The sequence below is a fragment of the Athene cunicularia genome (genome assembly GCF_003259725.1).
Source record: "Athene cunicularia isolate RWA chromosome 4 unlocalized genomic scaffold, athCun1 chr4_part1, whole genome shotgun sequence".
Lineage (NCBI taxonomy): Eukaryota > Metazoa > Chordata > Aves > Strigiformes > Strigidae > Athene > Athene cunicularia.
Genome location: NW_020799098.1, coordinates 41,340,254 through 41,360,811, shown reverse-complemented (window position 1 = coordinate 41,360,811; position 20,558 = coordinate 41,340,254). Strand labels below are relative to the sequence as shown.

Here is a 20,558-nt window from a genome sequence, read left to right as displayed (position 1 = left end):
GAAAATGACTTAAAACCTACCTCTTTGATAAGAAATTGCAAGGAAAATATAAAATAAATTTTTAATATTTCAGCATATCTTTCTTTTCTGAATGACATCAGCGAGTGCTTCAATACTGACAATGCCTGGTCAAACAAACAAGAAAAATGGGGAAAAAAGAAAGAAATTAGAAATCCAATGAAATGTTGGTATTGCAACAAGCAAAGAAATTTAATACCCAGCTTTTATGCTTTGTTTCATCAATTGGTTTTCCATGTAAAAATGCTGGTTGGGGGGTTATGTTGTATTTTTGTATGTTTGTATTTCAAATTGAATGCCTAACTTCTGGAAATGCTTGTGAAAAAGTCCATCCTCTGTCTGTCAGATCTATGCTTATTTTTCTAAATTTATGCTGAGGTTTGTAAAGTTAATTACATGAAATTCATACAAAGATCTAAAAGACAAGGATTTAAATATTAAACTAAAACCAGGAAGTTCTGAAATTACTCCTTACTCTTTAATACCATTTTAATATTTAACACAGAAGTTTACCAATTTACTTTGCTATCTTAAGATGACTTATGACTGAATTCATTCAGTGAGTCCTTGAAAATAAATGTCCATATGCTGAAGTGGATGTGAAAAACAGATCATCTTGAGGTAAGAGTTCCTTAAAAATTACAAGAGGAAATCTCTGACCAGTTAGTAATCATGGGTAATTAGTGGTCATGGGTTGTTTACTTAAATCACTGCATTAAATGGCAATAATAAGAATTCTTTTATTCCAGGGAGTTAGCATGAATATTTAAACAGGTAATATGTAGAATTTTCTCACTTTCAACGGAGATAGCATTTCATAGCTCCCCTTTTCCCTCTGGAAATGTATGCTGACATCTTTTCCTCAAATAAAGCTGAAATTTTAAATATCAGAAAACATTCTTATTCTCCAAGTTAATGCAAATATTGCATTGAACAAGAGTCAGTAAAAATACCTTCCCAATAACAGCATTCTTTTTCATTATAACGTTTATTGCAAAGAATAAATGCATGAAAATGGATAGTACTATACTGTGGAGAAGATGGCACACAGCAGAAGCAGTATAGCAGAGTATAGAATTTTATTTGGAGAGATTGCTTACTTCTGCTGTGCATAGATTTCATGTTAAGGAGACATTAAGAGAAAAATATTAGACATTAAGAGAAAAATATTAAACCTTTGCTCTGGCATCTGCTTTGTCATCAGCCTTCGCAGCCAACAGCATGAGTCTCAATATTAAGGAAACAGTCAGAGGAAACTGGCCTTTCAGCTGAGGTACATTGGATTTGATAAGTCTTTCAACTTTGGGCAGTGGGATATCGTAGAAGAACACATTTCCAATCATATCTTGTCCCCGTCTTCCAGCACGTCCTGACATCTAAGAATAAGATATTTAATAATTCCATTATTAAAATATAACATTAATTTAAAAATAAAATATACCTAAATTGTATATACTGGTACCATCTAGACAGTCTTAAACCGTTTATGCAGAATTATTAAAATAATATGTGCAAAATATATTGTACCTCAAATATAGTTGGTTTACAAATGTGGTAGGTTTATTTACTTTTTCAAATATGAACTTCCAAATTTCATAGAAGACCTAAACACTGGTCAAGATATTATACTTACATTCTCTCACATGTCCTTTTAACATTCATATTTCTTCAAGATAAGTTTTAACTTAATTTATACCCATATACCAGCTTTGTTTTCAAGTTACATTTAGCTCTGAATTATTTCTAGGTAGATTTTGGACAGAGGTAGTCTCAGTATGAATAAAGTATAGAGAATATGAATAAGGAGTAGAGAGAAGCTTCCCAAAGGTGTATTCCCTTGTTTGGATCACCTGTCCTTGGTCAGGTCCATTGTGGGGACTTGCCCCTTGTATCAGATGATGTGACAAAGCTGGAGTCATATCATTTATGTGCATATCAGAAGGGAGATGCACGTAGGTCCAGCTACTGCACAGATCCACTCTGACTCTGAGAACTACCTGCCAGGTGATGCCATCAGCTGGATCTGGCCTACATGACCTTGTGAACCAGAGGCAAACTGGCAGTATTTCATGAATATACAGGTCTGAAAAGTAGCACAAGAGCAGGAAACGGGGGCTAATGAAGAGGTTAGAGTCTCTCAACCCACACAGTAATTTTTTTCTGAATTTGTGTGTGATGTTACATCACACAGCGTGTGATGTTCTTGTAACAAAAAGTACACATTCTATTTCCATACCTGTCTGTAATTTAGGGCATCTAAGAAGACAGAATCTTCAGCAAAGACAACAGATTTACATGGCATGTTGATTCCTAGAGCAAGTGTTGAAGTAGCTGTGACTACCTATAAAATATCAAACATGAGTATATCTATTAGAAATGGCAATATCCAATTTTAAGAAAACACCTGTAATATCCAACTTAAATCAACAGGAGTTTTACTATCATTTTTCATTACAGTAAATAAGTGTCAAATTCATGATTAATTTAACAGAGCTATGAATGTACATGCATTTCACTTGTTATAGTTCATATATCCACTGCATATGTATATTAAACTTCTGCACCCTTAAAGTTTATACCACATCTTTTATGGAAGACAAATTTAAATATTCCATGAAGACAGTACAAAATATAATCCTATAGAGTTAATTTAACTAAAACACATTCAGTTGGCTGCTGTGGTAAAAGACAATAGAAAAATGTTTCTATAAATACATTAATAACAAAAGGAGGGCTAAGGAGAAATTTCATCTTTTATTGGATGAGGGGGGAAACATAGTGACAAAGGACAAGGAAAAGGCTGAAGTACTTAATGCCTTCTGTGCCTCAGTCTTTAATAGTAAGACCAGTTGTTCAGATATCGAGCCCCCTGAGCTGGAAGAGAGGGACAGAGAGCAGAATGAAGTCCCCATAATCCATGGGGAAATCCTTAGTGACCTGTTACACGATGCAGACACAAGTCTATGGGGCTGGATGGGATCTACCCAAGGGTACCGTCAGAGCTGTTGGAAGTGCTCATCAAGCCACTTTCAATCATTTATCAGCAGACCTGGCTAACCATGGAGTTGACTGGAGACTAGCAAGTGTGATGCCATCTGGAAGGAGGATCCAGGGAACTACAGGCCTGTCAGTCTGTCCTCAGTGCCAAGGTTACGGAGCAGATCATCTTGAGTGCCACACACGGCACATACAGCACAATCAGATGATCAGGCCCAACCAGCATGGGTTTATGAAAGGCAGGTCCTGATTAATAAACCTGGTCTCCTTCTTTGACAATGTGGCTCACTCAGTGGATGAAGGAAAGGCTGTGGATGTTGTGTACCTAGACTTCAGTAAAGCCTTTGACACCATTTCCCACAGCATTATCTAGGAGAAGCTGGCTGCTCATGGCCTAGATGGGTGCATGCTTCACTGGGTAAAAAACTGGGTGGATGGTCAGGCCCAAAGAGTTGTGGTGAACGGAATTAAATACATTTGGCAGCTAGTCACAAGTGGTGTTCTCCAGGGCTCAGTATCACAGTCAGTTCTGTTTAATGTCTTTATCAATTGTCTGGATGAGGGGATCAAGTGAACCCTCAGTAAGTTTGCAGATGACACCAAGATGGGCAGGAGTTTTGATCTGCCTGAGGGTAGGGAGGCTCCACAGAGGGATCTGGACAGGCTGGATCAATGGGTTAAAGCCAAATATATGAGGTTCAACAAGACCAAGTGCCAGGTCCTGCCCTTGGGTCACAACAACCCCATGCAATCCTACAAGCTTGGGGAAAAGTGGCTGGAAAGCTGCTTGGAAGAAAAGGACCTAGGAATCTTGGTCGACAACCAGCTGAATATGAGCTGGCAGTGTGCCCAGGTGGCCAAGAAGGCCAAGAGCATTTGGGTATCAGATATAGCGTAGACAGCAGGACTAGGGAAGTGATCACCCTGCACTTGGCACTGGTGAGGCTCCACCTCAAATACTGTGTTCATTTTTGGGCCCCTCACTAAAAGAAACACATTTTGGTGCTGGAGCATGTCAAAAGAAGAGCAACAAAGCTGGTGAAGGGTCTAGAGCACAAGTCTCACAAGAAGCAGCTGAGGGAACTGGGGTTGTTTGTCCTGGAGAAAAGGAGGCTGAGGGGAGACCTTATTGCTCCCTGCAAGTACTTGAAAGCAGGTTGTAGTGATGTGGGTGTCGGTCTCTTCTCCCCAGTAAGAAGTGATAGGACAAGAAGAAATTTCCTCAAGTTGTGCTGGGGGAGGGGGGCTTAGATAGGATATTAGGAAAAAATTCTTCACTAGAAGGGTTATAAATCATTGGAACATGCTGCCCAGGGAAGTGGTGGAGTCACCATCCCTGGAGGTATTTAAAAGATGTGTAGATGTGGTGCTTAGGAACATGGTTTAGGGTGGACTTTGCAGGGCTAGGTTAATGGTTGGACTTGATCACCTTAAGGGTGAACCTAAATGATTCTATGATATGCTAATCTGAAGGATAGAAACTCTTAGTTAGAAACAAAGTTCTACAGCTATCAGTTCATTTAGTTTATTTTGTTTGGAAACCATGTCAACTTTTTAAAATGAGCACAACAAAGTCAATGCAACATATTTTACCAGTGGTGAAAGGTACACTATTTTTTAATTAAAAATATGGAAAAACTAAAATAAATAAATAAAAAAAAAAAAAAAAAAAAAAAATCTAAATTTACCAACCTTGATATATCCCATCCTGAAAAGCATCTCCACTACTTGTCTTTCCTTGGCAACCATAGATCCATGATGATACCCAATGCCCCTCAATGCCATCATTTCCTGCAGATAACAATTTCTCTCAAACCTAATTCGATGGAAAATCTTCTTCAAAGTCTATAAACAAAAAATAATCTTAAGTATTAACCACAACCAAGTGTTATTCACGAAAAAAAAAAAAAATCTTCTCTAATAAAGTTTGAAGCACTACAGAGAAACATAGCTGTTTATGATCTTCAGTGAACCTGAAGCCCAAAGTATATAATGGGATGTGTACCGTCAGTAGCTTCATAATGATGACAAAATCCAGGCTCTTCAGTACACTTCTATGTACCATTAGGTTTTTTCAACTTTGCAGCAAATGCCATGACAACAGTCCCAATTATCATACCATGCAGCTAGATGCAACCAGACATGGCACACATGCATGTCCATGGCTTCCCTATTTGAAGTATGGCCCCATGACTATGTACTGTGTGACACTATCACAGACCAAATTCCTAAGTAGCTATGTGAAGCTCTTGTTTGTCATCTCTGCTCAGTACCAGTATCTCATCTCACAACACAGTTAGAAGCTTCCCTTTCTGAAACTCAGACGTAGCACTGAATTAAGCTTTTTCACTATTTTCTGAATTCACTCTACAGCTAAGGTCCATCTGTTCCAAAGTCCAAGCTATTTCATCACTGCCTTTACTCATGTGCAACTATTGGAAGCAGTGGTCCTACCATGCTGGCTGACAGTAGTCCAAAAATGCCATTGGAATCCCAAGTTCCCAGGATAAGGAATCATGAGAATTTTCAAGTTTGGTCCCAATAGACAGAATTTTCCTATCTTTCAAGACATATAACAGTAAGCAGAAAGCATTATCAAGACACTTCATCAAAATTTTGAGCTATATTTTATATTAAGAGCTATATATCACCATTAAAAAAAAAAAAAAAAAAAAAAAAAAACAGCCATGAAGAGACAGCTATATGAACCACCATTATGTTTCAGAAAGTTTAGACCAGAGGGGATCTCCTGGATCAAGGCAAGGCCCAGTCACCCACTATCTACTGCAAATCACAGCATATAAATCTCTTCAATAAATTATTCCTTAATTATTTGTATACAAATATGTATTAATATTTCTGACAGACATCTGCAGATTTTCTGTGCTTTTCTCACTTTTTCTTTCTTCAGGGGGCACAAACACATTAAAAAGCATGGAAAATTTTCCTTTGTGGGGACTAGAACTTTTAGAGTCTAAAATAATTTATTATTTAGTATTTTCACAAGCTATGAAGGGTTTAAAATTTTTTTGATAAGTACACAAAGGTGCCACATAGTCTATGGTGATGACTTAGAAAAATAGGATTCTGAGATCTGAATCAACTGCATAGTTCTGTTCTGATAGTTCACAGAAATTAATTAATTGTAGTATACATCCTAGGACTCCCATCACAAGGACAAGTCAACATCTTTTTATCTGGCAGAATGAAAGTTGTCCATACATCTTAAAAATAAAGCTATCGAAGACATACCTGGAATCAAATCTAAATGGAAATATTCAGAATGTTTCAGGAAGTCAATGCATACTGTTATGAAGTATAACTGCATCACACATTATATGCGTTTTATGTACTTATGCACAAATTCATGCATTTTAGACATACAAAACCAAAACTATGTTATAATTATCAGTGAATAACTTACATCTTCATCCACTGCTTTAGGATCAGCGTAAGTACACACAGAAGGGATAACAGTTAGCCTTTTAAGTCTTTTTTCTAACTGTTGTTTTGTATTTGAAAGAAGTACCATGTTTTCCATTTTACTGGAGCTCAACTTTTTGGCATCCCTGTATACAATACACAATTAAAAATATTATTCCGGTAACTAACATACATTTCTCAATTTTAAAATATTCTTTGGTTACTGAAAGGTGCAGACTCATTCCCTTTTAAACTAGGCTCAAACATGTAGGTAGATCTGTTAATATAAATTTACTGATAATACCAACAGCTTCATTTTGTCATGGCTTCTATGCAAAACAGCAAATAATTCTGGGTGAAGCAGAGAGGAGAAATTATGGTGATATAAAAAAATGAAGAAAGATGAAGACAGCAATTTAAAGTACCTCATTTAGCAAACTAGTAAGCTAACAAGATTGAACAGTAGAATAATTAAACATGAAAGAGAAATGTGATGCATTTACAGTGAATAATCACATGGACTGTGGATTTAGAACAGGATTTGAAGAAGGGAGGAAGAACTATTTAGAGGCAGATTTTCAAGCTACTTCAATGTCTAAATATGTGTCTAAATTCCTACTGGATTTTCAAGTTCTCACTACCATTAAAGTCAGCTAAATTCATTCTTTCATTATATCATTTTTATTGCATTTCCAAAGAATGCACTGTAAATTGTCATGCTTAGGAGGACAAAACCATAATGCTTTATGTTCCTGACAATCCTGATAACTATAGCCATATTTCATTGCCAAATGCTTTATAAAAATCCATACTCTATGATCACAAATTCAAAAATACTCAAGGTTAAAGAGGAAACAAATATTGTACAGTCCAAGCAAAAGGCTGACAAATATTCAAAGAACATCTCAGCAGCTGGATGAACCCATGATTCAGATAATCACCACTGTAACCAGCCATAGTGAGGCTAAACTATGAAAATATTCTCCCAGAGTGGCTGTCCCAGCACCAGGATCAGACACTACACGCTTTTTAAGAGTTGAATGACAAAAGTTACTGTCTGGAGAAAGAGCCATTCTGGTATCTTGGTATGTCAGTAGTGAATTATTCCAAACTGACCAATTTCATATACTCAGGTCTCTCTGATTCTTATGTTGTAGTGCTAGCAGCTTACTCAATGTCAGCAACACTGGTATCTTCCTGCTGCCTGAGACACACTAGGTACTGCTGATTGACACCTGTCATACAGCTGCTCCTACCATGTGGGTTGCTAGAGCACCAAGAGGAGTGGGGACTACTATACTACAAGCTGGATGAACGTGCTGCTGAAGATACATTCCCCAGAAATAAGTTATCACAAATTTATGCTCCATCATAATATGTAAGCTTTTTAATAAAATATAGTTATAATACTTACTGAGGGTTGAATTTTATTAACCTTTTTTTCACTTTTCTTAGTTCATCACTTAAACGTTCTTTTTCCCTCTCAGTATTAGGGTCTTGTTCACTTTTTTGTCTTTTCAGCAAATTGATGAATACATTCTTGGCTGCACGTTCCACTGTATCCACTTTAAATCTTAAAGTAAATAATATATAATATACATAAGTTAGGTGTAGTGGAGTTTTTATTTGTAGGTAATGCTGTTACAATACTATTCAGTGAGCCTTATCATCTGACAATAGTTAGAATCTAATCATTAGAAGCATATCCCTATTCCATCTCCAAATCATAGTCCACATTTTCTGCATTCACTTTCAAACTGCTGTTATTCCAAACCTGTAAAATGTAAAATGGTTTTGCCAATAAATTATCTGTAGAAAGTATTCTCAGTTCTACCTTTGCCTAAGCTGGACACTTGGACATGCAGATAAAGCAAACTGTAGCTTAAGTCATTTTACTTCTTCTCAGCTACTCAGTTGAGAATCAGTGCCTGTCTTGGTCTTCTACACAACTGTTTTTCCTCATGGCTTTTTAAGTATTGGACTGTTTGGAGTTTAACAGGGATGAAGACTTCTCCAGCTTCACTCTTAAAAAGTTGTGGGTTTTTTTATTCTTGTTGCAGCAGGCAGATCCTGTTAACTAACACCATGCAAGGTGTTGGCAACACACAGAGTGAGGTTCCATCTTATTCCACTACAATATTCACAAGTCATTCAAATCTGGCAGTTACCAAGAACAGGAACAAAAATTGAAGGACTTTATTCTTTTATCCAGAAAGACCAAATACAGATTTTTAAGGTAGGAGGTAACCTCTCCTTAAGTACTTCATATCTTCACAGATGACAGAGCTCAGTAACAGTCATTGCCATTTACTCTGTATTTTTTTACCCTTTGAAGTTCAAACTGAATGATCGAATTTCTCTCTGCCCATGAGTTTATTCAGCCATAAGGAGTACTAACGTGGTGCCAGCCTGTTCTTCTCCTTGGCAGCTTTAGAAAAGAAAAGCAAACTCTAAGTACTGTTTTTTTCCTACCACCAACGACTGCAATAGCTGTTTGGCCTCTACAGTTCTGATACCTGCTCTCTTGAGAGTCTCCATTAATTTCATGCTAACATAACACCATACAGGATGATTGCTTTGCAATCTCATTCATCAATAACAGTTTACCAGCACCACTGAAGCATAAATATCAATCTGTTACTCCAAATCACTGTCTACTACTTGTGGGGGCTACATATCCCCTTCATCTCCCTCACAGTTTCTCAGGACTGGGACATTTGGTTAGAGGACTAAAGCTCTCAGGACTCTAGTTAGAGGCATTTTTACTTTTTTGTAATTCTCTCTGACTACAAAGACACTGGGGAGGTCTACCAACTGCTGTTATGCTACATCCTGTGCCTTAAAAGACCCTTAGGTAACAGATTTCTGTACCTCATCCCCCAGCTTGACACCACTAGGTTCTTCCTCCCTGTTCACTGGTCTGTGATGTGTTCTTGTCTCACCATGATCATTTATCAATTGTCTAGGATATTCATACTCTACTTGCAGTCTCTTGTCAGAGCCATAAGTCACCAAGAGTTTCTAAGGACCCCTCATTCCAGGGTAGATGAGAAGGCAACACTTATCCATCTCCCCTAAGGAGAACCACCTTGGAACTTCCTGCTGAGTGCCCCAAAATTATGTTCCAGGTCATACAGCAGCCATTCAATTATTCCTTATTTGAAGGAATTATCTAAGAGTTCTTTTGAAAATTGTCAATTTCAGCTTGAAATCAGCCATAACATTAATTTAAAACTAGACTGTCACTGAGAAAAAGAAATAATTTACCAGCAACTAGAGTAATTTGAGAGGTGCCATCAATATGTAAACTCAGTTTTTGCTTCTTCCTTTCTAGAGTTCTTTCAGAAATGCCTTATTATCAGCATCAAGCATGTGAGAACTGAAATGGCAGTGTCCAACTTAAGGAAGGGTAAGGTTTCATACCGAGATGAGAAAACGTTCCATTTTTACATGATTGTTCCTACACATTATCACAGTGAGAATACGTGCTAGACAACTGTTTACTGATAATCAGCTTCTTTTTATTATCAAGTCTGACACTGAGGTACATATCTACTTTACTAATATTAGCAATATCACTGTCAATAACAGTATTGTCAGTAGGCTCAAAGTTGTGCATGTTTGATGTTATGTAATTATATCTCACATATACGCAAAACAGGTTGATCGATGCATGTCACTGGCTGTAAGATGAGATTGTTAGAGGCTATGAAGTGGAACTATCACCATGTGGCAAATGCACACATTAACAGTATCTCATTCCACACTTTTCCCTAGCAAATCTGCCCCTACATACACCATCTGCACCTCTAAATAAACAGCATACGCTTTCAGCAAGTTTTACTGACTACACTGGGGTAAAGCAACTGAGAATCTGACTTCTCATTTTAATGTGATTCAGTTTTTTGTAACTTTCTCTGACATCATGCAAGGATTCTACCCTTTCCACACAACATACATGGGTTGTTAGAGCTTGTATGCTTTCACTTTGTATGTCTTAAAGCAAAGGTAACAAATACCATATAAATGGCATTTGCCAAGCCATATCAATGCTTATCACCAATATCCATTTTTTGGAATACAGACAATATATGTATAAAACATGGAATGTAAATACTTACATAAAAAATATTGCAGGCAACTTATCCATCTCATGTAATTTATCAACAAAGCTTGCAAAATGCTTCCATTTTTCCTGTTCTGAGCAATCCACAGGTTTTGGCTTAAGGTGCTCCAGTAGCTCATTCACCTGACCAAAGTGTAGAGATTTTAATGGCAGAAACTTCTCACTTGAGGCTAACAAATGTGAAGACTCCATTTTCCTGTGTAAACTTCTATCAGCTCAAGTTTTTTAAATCATTCAGAACTGCAATAGCCACATATAGTTTACAGACTAAGAGGTTTGCAAGTTATCAACTGCCTTCAGTAAGAGCTCAAAATGCAAATTGTTGTTGCATGCATGGCTACCATCACTGTGCAAATAATAAAGTATCACTCACATGCTGACTATGATATATTTTCACATTTAAGCATCATATTTCCAGAAAATTGTTTTTTACCACAGATACTCTCTATTTTTTCCTTGTTGTTGATTCACCACCTCATCGTATTCCTTTTTATAATATAGAAATAGGTGGCATCCAATCAAGAACTTGAATTTTGCTCATTGTTTTAATTGCTTTCTTTTACATGGAAACATGCATATTGTCTGTGGTTACACAGAAGGTTTCAAATGAGCAGCAAAAAAGAGGTAAATTAAAAAAGCAGAGCAATGGTACAATATTCTCACTAGGAGGTACCTAAAGGAATCAGGAACTGAAATGTCACAGCAGTATTAGAACTCTGATTCCCAGAGAAGCCTGTGAAAAATATCACCTAGAAAATGCTTACAGAAATTCCACAAATATTACTGCTTATCTTTCAAGTACAGAAGCAGTTAAACCTAATAAATAATAATTATGGGAAGAGAAACTACCATAATTACACTATTACATATAATTATTATTATTATACTAAAGCCGTACACAATCTTAAGAAAGCGCCCTGTAACAACTGTTACCTTCTGTCTTTGGCCAGTCACAATCCATTTGCTTAGTTCTTTCTTCAGTTCCTGTTCATATTTCCTCACATCTGCCTTTTTTATTACTACTTTATTCTTGAAAGAGACAAACTCCTCAGGATCTAGCTCCTGGAAAACAATATTAATATAAAACACTGCAGTACTTTGTTATCCATTTATTTTGATATATTTTGCCCACAGTTGTGTATACACACCTGTGCCCTTGGCCACTCTTGCCAGACTTTTACCATTATGTCATAAAGCTGGATGGTCTCTCGTGGAGACAGAGAAAGATCTGAAGGAAAACCATAGCTCTCAATCTGTGAGGAGTTTAAACAAATGAAAAATAAAGGAATAATTCTGATGGAATCCATGTTGCCTAAATGTAACAGTTGCTAAACAACGTTGACACCAACATTATGCTTACATGATCGACGGTTAATGCAGCACACGGATGACAATGCTCAATGATAAAATCACTGCCTTTTAAAGAACACACATACTTTTCCAAATCATTGTATCTTTCTTCATACAAGACTGTGAAGAGACAAAAATGCTGTCATGCATTTGACGGTTTTAAAAAGCAAGTACTTAATCCTGCAAGGTTTGCTTTTATTTAAAAGAAAAACCAAACGAAAACACACTTAAGTTCACACACCATGATTAAAGCTTTTGCAGAAATAATACTAAAATTTATTTCTTAGTTACAAAATATTCTGATACACACCTAGTCTAACACGATATGATTTCTTTTGCTCTGGTATTTTAGATTTCACTTTACATCTTCTTGTAAAGTTCTTTTCAGAGTTTGTAGAGCTTCCTGCTATTGTATTCTCAACACGTTGCCAATACCTCTTCACAGATTGCAACCACCTACAGTGCAAGAATAATATAAAAATAAGAGTTGTGAAAAATATTTTAAGAAAATTGCTACAGCTGTAATAGATGAATTACTACAATCTGTTCAATTTCTCCTAGAGTATTTCCAGTCCCCCTCTCACCATCTTCAGTGCAATTTTCTCCAGCTTATCCCAGGGTGCAAATAAAAAATGTAAAATAGCACCATTGTATATATAAATGTAGAGCAGGTGTTTTCTCTGACTGACAACGAACAAGTGTGCTTATCAGGCTTTGGCAGTTCATATAGATAGATGTAAAAGCCTCCTAAATTCCTCTACACGGCTCAATTATAGAGTCTGAATAAATAGCAGTACCTGTTCTCATTACAGAGTTAAGAGTTACAGGATCATTTTGTGTCAACTGGGGGAGTAAGGGTAGCATAATACATATAACAATATAACTCCAAATCAGTTGGCTCCCAACAGTAATTGGCCTCTCTACCTAAAACAGCTCATATCCAATTTAAATATGCTCTTGTAAGCAAGAAAATTCCACACATACTCAGTCAGGTGTTCCGGGTTACTGACAGTAGCAGAGAGCGCCAGAAATGGACATCGAATTGTTACCAGAAGATGCTCCCAAACCTCTGCTCCAATTTCACCACCAAGACAATGGACCTATATTTTGGGGGAAAAGGATTAAAAGAAAAGAAGAAATGTTCCTTGTCAAAATGCACCCATAGCAGGAGTTTGTTTATGATTTGCAAAAATCGAAAGTTTGGCAAGAACAGTACTGAATAATTCTTATGTTGTAGCAAATGACTATAAGATCCAAATCAAATGTCCAGTAAAACCCTCTCCAGACTTCACTGGAGGGCAAATGAGTTTAAATTTCAATACTACATTCACTGCTTGTACCCTAGATACTCACGGGTATCATTAGCAATTAATTCTATACACAAAAAAAAGAATACAGTAGGAATTTTCAATTTAGCAAGACTAATCATTGACTTTTTTCCTGGAAAGACCGACAAATACCATATGATGTGAAATGTGTATGAACCCAGTCTGGAATGCTCTATTTGTGATACTGAGAATACAGTGGTGGCTTTCAGTTTTCCAGTTGACTGGCTTGAGAGAAAAAACAAATTGCTGGTAGCTTTAACTGAGTTTTAAGAGTTTGAAGTTCTTTCATTGGAGTACATAAACACTACCAGTAGACAGGAAAAAGCAAGTAAGTCTCAAATAATACTTCTGAAAGTTGTTATTTTTATGACCAATAATGTATGTAATGAAAAATTGAGACACTGGTATTTTTCTTCAAGGGTTTTGTATATTTGTTAAATTGGTTATTATTAAAAGATGCCTACCTCATCAAATATAACATATTGTATCCGTTTTGTCCATTTCTGGCAATGAGGAGACAGTACCAAGATTTCTAAACATTGAGGCACCGTCACTAGTATCTAAAAAGAAAGGTTTGTAAAAGCATTATTTTCAAGTAAACTGACTAATCAACTGTAAGTAGATTCTATATCTTAAAAGCATTTAAAAATACATATGTATTTGATTTCAAGGTAAGCAAGAATGAATGAACGGTCGACTTCTATCTTCAAGAGTGCAAGAAAGATGACCTAGGAAACTACAGGCTGGCCAGCCTCACCTCGATTCCTGGGAAGGTGATGAAGTAACTAACCCTGGAAATCATTTCCAAGCATGTGAAGAACAAGAAAGTCACCAGGATATTCAGCATAAATTCACCAAGGGGAAGTCATGTGTCCTGGTTTTAGCCAGGATAGAGTTAACTTTCCTTGAGAGGGAGCGCAACTAGAGAGTCGGCCTGGATCGATCACTGGAGTATTCCATATCATGTGACATCATGCTCAGTATATAGGCAGATGCCCCACCTTAGCGTGGCTGGATTTTCTGGTGTGATTGGGACCACTGCTGGGGGTGGGCTGCATACCGCTTGGTGCTCAGTGAGCCACTGCTGCATTTTACCCGTTTTGGACTTATTATTGTTACTGTTGTTTTTGTTACTGTTACTACATTTTTTTTTATTCAAACTATTAATTTCTTCTTTTGTTCCCTATTTCACCAAGGAAGTAAACAACTGGCCACGTGGCGATTGGCTACCAGCTGAGTTCAAACCACAACATCATGCTTGACTAACCTTGACTGGCTTGGTAGATTAGAGGAGAGCAGTGAATATTGTCTTCAGTAAAGTTTTCAGCAACATCTCCCCCAAAATCCTCACAGATAAGCTGCTGAAGTATGGGCCAGATAAGCAGACAGTAAGATGGACTGAAAACTGGTTGGAAGGCTGGTCCCAGAGGTTGGTGATCAGTGGTACAAAGTCTAGCTGGAGACCAGTAACTAGTGGTGTACCCCAGGGGTCAATAGCGGGTCTGATCCTGTTTAACATCTTCATTAATGATGGGGAAAAGTGTACCCTCAGCAGGTTTGTTGGTGACACCAAACTGTGAGGAGTGGCTGATATGCCAGAGGATTGTGCTGCCATCCAGAGGGACCTAGACAGGCTGCAGAATGGGCTAACAGGAACTTCATAAAGTTCAACGAGAAGTGCGAAGTCTTGTACCTGGAGACAAACACCCCATGGACCAGTATGTGCTGGGGAACATCCAGCTGGGAAGCAGCACTGCAAAAAAAGGACCTGAGGGTCCTGGTGGACACCAAGTTGAACAGGAGGCAGCAATGTGCCCTTAAGGCAAAAAAGGCTAATGGTATCCTGGGCTGCATTAGGAGGAATGTTGCCAGCAAATCAAAGCAAGGGATCCTTCCTCTCCACTCAGCACTGATAAGGCCACACCTGGAGTTCTGTGTCCAGTTCTGGGCTCCCCACTACAAGAGAGACCTTGTATGATGGAATGACTACATCACTGGACAAGGGAAGAGCTACTGACGTATTCTATCTGGACTTCCATAAGACATCTGCTGTATGCTGGCAACCACAGGATTTTAATTTTTCCTTTTAATTAGAGCAAGTAATCAACTGCATGTTCCCTAAGGATGAATAAGGATGTATGCCATAGACTGAAAGTTTCTGGTAAGCAGTACAGGTATGCTTAGATTTTTCCTGAACTTTGTATTTAGTAATGGCACAATTGTTATAATTAGAATTAACATTATCAGAAGACAGACAGAATACAGAAGTTATTATTATAATATGTTAAAACACCCATACCTGAGAATTCATGACATCACTGCGATAATCTCGTGTGAAGACTCCACACACTACCAATCCATCTGGAAGTTTCTTGGTGAATCGACTGTATATAGTTCCTACCACTTGGTTTACAAGGGCCTTAAATAAAACAGGTCATTAACAAAACTAGATGATGTACATCTAAAGCCATATGATAATAGAAGACATAAAAGCATTCATTTTTGGCACTGATATTAATGTAGTAGACTATAATGTACTATGTAATGTACTATTAAGTCTAGACTGTCAACAATGTTAACTTAAAAAAGATACAGTACTCGATTTTCAACTATACTCAAATAAATTTAGTGTAAAGTGAGTTATACATTATTAATTCTGGATTTTAATTATTTTCAAAGCAGTTAAAAGCAGATCACATTGTACTGCATCTACAAACACTTTAACAATCTCAGAGTCCTGGGGCTGCAGGTATAAAATATATTTCTGCACCCAAACTGACATTCAAATGAAAAGATAATTTTGATGCCCAACCTGAGTATAACTAGAAAAAATATTCTTTTACTTATAGAAAACGATCCACAGAGATTGTTATTGAATAACAGCACATGTAATTCACTATCCCAAAATCATATCATTGAACATTAAAATAAGTTTTGGAAGAAATCAAAACATTGTGCCTCAACACTTAGTCAGTTTTTAACTATCAGGATAGAACTCTCATTAAAAAATATCCCACTGCCTAGAGTTTCACAAATTTTCTTTTGAAGTATCTAATGGTAAACTCTTGAAAAAAGACAACTTGAATTGTTTGGGTGTTGTTCTGTTCTAATATTACTTTCACCATGTTGGTAGGATTTTGTTACTCTCATCATTTACCTAACATGATCTCACTTTGTATATATTAGTGTTTCTGATGTTAAATTAGCTATAAAAATATTGAGTTGAAAACTCTACATGATCTTAAATATCCTGAAGATTTTTTTCTAAGCATGCTGTTTCTAATAAATGTAAAATAAAACAGAACGTTAAAATTGCATTTCTAATTAAAAAAAAATACATGTATCAACTAAATTTGTGTAACGCTACCCCAAAGGGTTTCAGAATCATACTGATATCATAGTCATAAATACAGAATATGTAGTAGGATGCAGCCTTACCTTTGTAGGAGCAACATACACAACTACTCCTTCATTGCTCGTTTTCAGAACTTTTTCCATGCAATAGTATGATGCATATGTTTTTCCTGATGAAGTGGGAGCGACAATCACTGCAGACTCATTATTATCTACAGCATCAAGAAGTTCTCGCTAAGAGAAAAGCAGTTACTTATGTCAAAATGTCTTGTTATAAAGTTCTTATTGTGTAAACCAGCTCTACACCTTATTTTTGCATGTTGACTTTATATACAGATTTAAGACTCAGAAAGCCAGAGTTAACCTAGTTTTTCTATGACTGCATTCTTTTATCTTAAACTGTTAGTGGAAAAAAAATGGAACTATAAATTATAACTTGTCTATTACAATTATTTGGTCTGAGATACTAATAACAGCATATTCTGAGTCCAAACTTGAACATTTTCAGACTAAAAAATAAAACCAGTTAATTCAGCAGTGTATAATTTAGTTCCAAAACCTTAAGTGTTTTATACAAGGCAGTATTTTTTTCTTGCATTGTAATCATTACATCAATGCTGTCCAAATCCCTCTTCTCCTCCAAGCATACAGTGTTTATTAGTGTGTTTTCTTCCCTACTACTGCCATACTTCATGCTCTCTCACCTTACATAGGTCTATGAAAGGACAGAGGAAGGGGTACAGAAGAGGAAACAGAATAGTACTAACACTATCTTTCTCTATCAGCACGTATGCCAAGTTCCAAGCTGCTTTTCAAGCAAGTGACTGCAAAGCAGTAATTCAGTTGGCCTCCCCAGTCCAATAATAAAAAAATCTGAGTTAGACTTACTCTGCTTTAGACAGAAAAGTTATTTCTCAACTCATGCTACAGGTAATTCTCTAGGGACAAATGAACAGAAGTTGAACAGTCAGAGATCATCCAAATGGGGTGTTACCACCATCAAATATGGTAATAAGAAGTGAAATCCCATGGACTGGGCATTTCTTACGTTGAATTCCTTGGGTCAAACTCTCTGTAGAAAAGCTCTCAGTGTTGAAAGAGCATGGAATACAGTCCAAAATGATCTATTGAATTTGTTAAATTTATTACAAAATTTATTTTGTTAAACACTATTTTTGATAGGTAGTATAGTAATGTGTGTGCATTTTTAAATGAAAAATAAAAATAAAAAATCAAAGATCATTTCCATTAACTTTATGGAAAAAGTTTGTGTCTCATTACCTGCCATGTGTCTGGTATGAAATGTTGCACTCGGGGATCTGGATCATTTCTCTCCTCTCTGAGCAAGTAATAATCCATGTATTGTAGCTGGAAGCGAGCTGGACCCACTTTGATAGCACAGTTGCTTATATTCTGTTGATTACTTTCTTCTGTCTATAAGGTCAATTGAAAATTCAAGGTGGTTTGAAAGCTAGCAAGAGATTAAAAAAATGGCAAATCTTTTGCTCCATGGAATTCTGCAAGCTTTGAAAAACAAATGAAAGTACAGGTGTTTTTTAAATAATTTCTTGCAGAAATCTACACCATAAAACCTTATGTCAGGGTTATGCTTGTATCTCTTCAAAGGAGACTATATTCTAAAAATAACATGTCTTCCATAGCCAGTGGTTGTGGTGGTGTTGCTTTTGTTGTCTGAAGAGCTAACAAAATTGGCTAGCAGGCAACGCTCAGCCTCTTCAATCTATTGCTTACCAGAGCCTTCTCATCCTATATTTATTTCTTTTTTCTTCAGCTTGCCCTGACCCCTTGTGCAATGAATCACAGTTGCAGAAGTAAATTCAACATGAAGACTGAGCATGAACCCACATTTTGTAAAGCACTGTATTTTTAAACAAAGCCTGTGTAACCTAAGACATAGCAAATTTAATGTTCATGGCCATATCTGGTCACACCATCTGATCCTGAAAGCTGTATAGAAAAGCATTACATGTTGCAACATACACTAGAAGATCAGAAAACCACATAATAATTTAGGTTGTCAGGCATGTCTGGAGGTCAATCAATCCAACTCACTGCTAGAAGATCAAGTCAGTCAGAGCTGCATTCAAGAGAGTTCTTACTATCCCCAAGGATGGAGATTTCACAACTTTTTCAATTTCTAGAAATAAATAATATTTTCAGTTATTCCTGAAAATTTCGGTTACTCCTAAAATTCCCCCAACTTTGCAAAAGTAATAATCAGAAACAAGCAGCTGCAAAAGCAAAAGCAGGTCCAAAATACACTGACTGATCTTCTGAGCAAGACATAAAATTTGCCAACATATCCCCTTCCAGTACCACAAACCTTTACAACAGACCTTTTGAGATCCTTGGATCCTAAAATTCTACTTCCTGAAATGTAGTACACTTTATTTGGGGCACCACGCACCCTTACAATAACAATGTAGCTAAGAGCAAACAATCATTGTACATCATTTGAATTCACACAGAAAAAGAGACAAATAATTTCCACTTTTCAAGGGAAGAAAATTTCTCACAAAAGAATCACTTCCTCCCTCACCTCTTAGTCCTGGTCCTCAAGGAAGGATGAAAAACACTTTCCAGAAATAAGCTTCCAAAAATTCCTAACTCTACTGTGGCTGAAAAAATGAGACACTGAAGTGATTGATACTGGTTTTACAGTTCACTGTAATCTTCCTTCCTTTTGCTATTGACTTCATATCCTGCAGGCTGTGAGTTACATCCTCCCTCTTCTGCCTGAGAGCCACTTTAGCATTCCCTCTCCCTAATATCCCATCTACACACAAAGGTATCAAACTGCTCTTAACATTAAATCAGCCAGTGGGCAGGTTGTTAACATGAAGACAAGCCTTAGAGAAATTTATTCAGAGCCAAATTCAGTGTAGCTACTGGTGGTCTCAGCTGTGCTAGCATGGACAAGAAATTTGGTATCTGAAACTGTTTGCTTCAGAGGTGATCAATAATACCATAACAACAAACAGAGTATTCTTTATCCACCTCTGCAGTCTCAACGATTTCCTCTTCTAAAGTAGCATATCTGGGCCTATTAGAGAGCAGCTGCTCATCAATTAGCTTTTAACAGTTGTTATTATTAATAATTATTGCAGAGTATCCATGGAACTAAAGATTATTAATGTCTGAAGCAAGAATAGACAGTTCCAAAACTTATGATACAATACAAAATAAAATAAATGCAAGATATATCTTCTACACACTATTCAATGCTTAAGAAAACACTGTTGATATTCAGCTACAGACCAGTTACAGTAGATTCATTAGTCTATGAAATTACCTGGCCAGACAGAGAGCATGCCAAATTCTCAAATCCAAGAAGTCTGAGATATTTGGTCAGCTTTTTCACATGTGGTTTCTCCAAGAGATCCTGATATTTTTCAAGGAGGATATGAATTCTCCTCATGACTTGAACAGCTTTGCTTAAATCTTTAGATTTGTTACCTTAAAAAAAAAAAGCCTACAGTTATTGGAGAGCCAATGGTATCATTGAGAGTCTTCTCATATCAGTTTTTTTTAGAACAGATCTTATCCATCCAACCACATTTATGACAATTTAAAAATGAATTTTATTTAAAGACAATTCACACTCCTGTGACCCCTGCAAGGACTGCCAGTGAAGGCCAAGCACACAAATAATTCTATCTGCTTCTGCACACTCAGCCATAAAAGGAAGTCATATTTCTGATATCTATGCAGTAACTGAGTTCCCCCATTTCACCCTCCTGACCCACTCATTTGTTACTCAACCTTAACAGCAACATATTTTACTCAAGTGTTTACAACTCTCCTCAATGCATTTAGAACAGTGTGTGTTTGGACCCTGATAACCAAGGGTATGGACTGAACAAGTTAATTCTGGTGAAAAAGGATGCCACTAACCATGGTAGCATACATTTCTGTGCAAATCATCATCATTCAGACTGTGA

At 36.8% G+C, this 20,558-nt stretch overlaps 1 protein-coding gene across 1 annotated transcript in view; it reads right to left on the bottom strand.

The window, feature by feature from the left end:
• Positions 1-20,558, bottom strand: part of DDX60 (DExD/H-box helicase 60) — a 46,679-nt gene that overhangs the window by 10,111 nt on the left and 16,010 nt on the right. The window contains exons 14-30 of the mRNA XM_026846682.1: positions 19,910-20,073; positions 17,878-18,030; positions 16,681-16,830; positions 15,542-15,661; positions 13,707-13,802; positions 12,899-13,014; positions 12,225-12,370; positions 11,925-12,034; positions 11,713-11,817; positions 11,498-11,626; positions 10,560-10,687; positions 7,853-8,011; positions 6,440-6,584; positions 4,708-4,860; positions 2,255-2,359; positions 1,194-1,394; positions 21-125 (exon numbers count right to left, since the gene is read on the bottom strand). Coding sequence (XP_026702483.1) covers positions 21-125; positions 1,194-1,394; positions 2,255-2,359; positions 4,708-4,860; positions 6,440-6,584; positions 7,853-8,011; positions 10,560-10,687; positions 11,498-11,626; positions 11,713-11,817; positions 11,925-12,034; positions 12,225-12,370; positions 12,899-13,014; positions 13,707-13,802; positions 15,542-15,661; positions 16,681-16,830; positions 17,878-18,030; positions 19,910-20,073 — 2,285 coding nt within the window. The remainder of the gene's footprint in view (positions 1-20; positions 126-1,193; positions 1,395-2,254; positions 2,360-4,707; positions 4,861-6,439; positions 6,585-7,852; positions 8,012-10,559; positions 10,688-11,497; positions 11,627-11,712; positions 11,818-11,924; positions 12,035-12,224; positions 12,371-12,898; positions 13,015-13,706; positions 13,803-15,541; positions 15,662-16,680; positions 16,831-17,877; positions 18,031-19,909; positions 20,074-20,558) is intronic.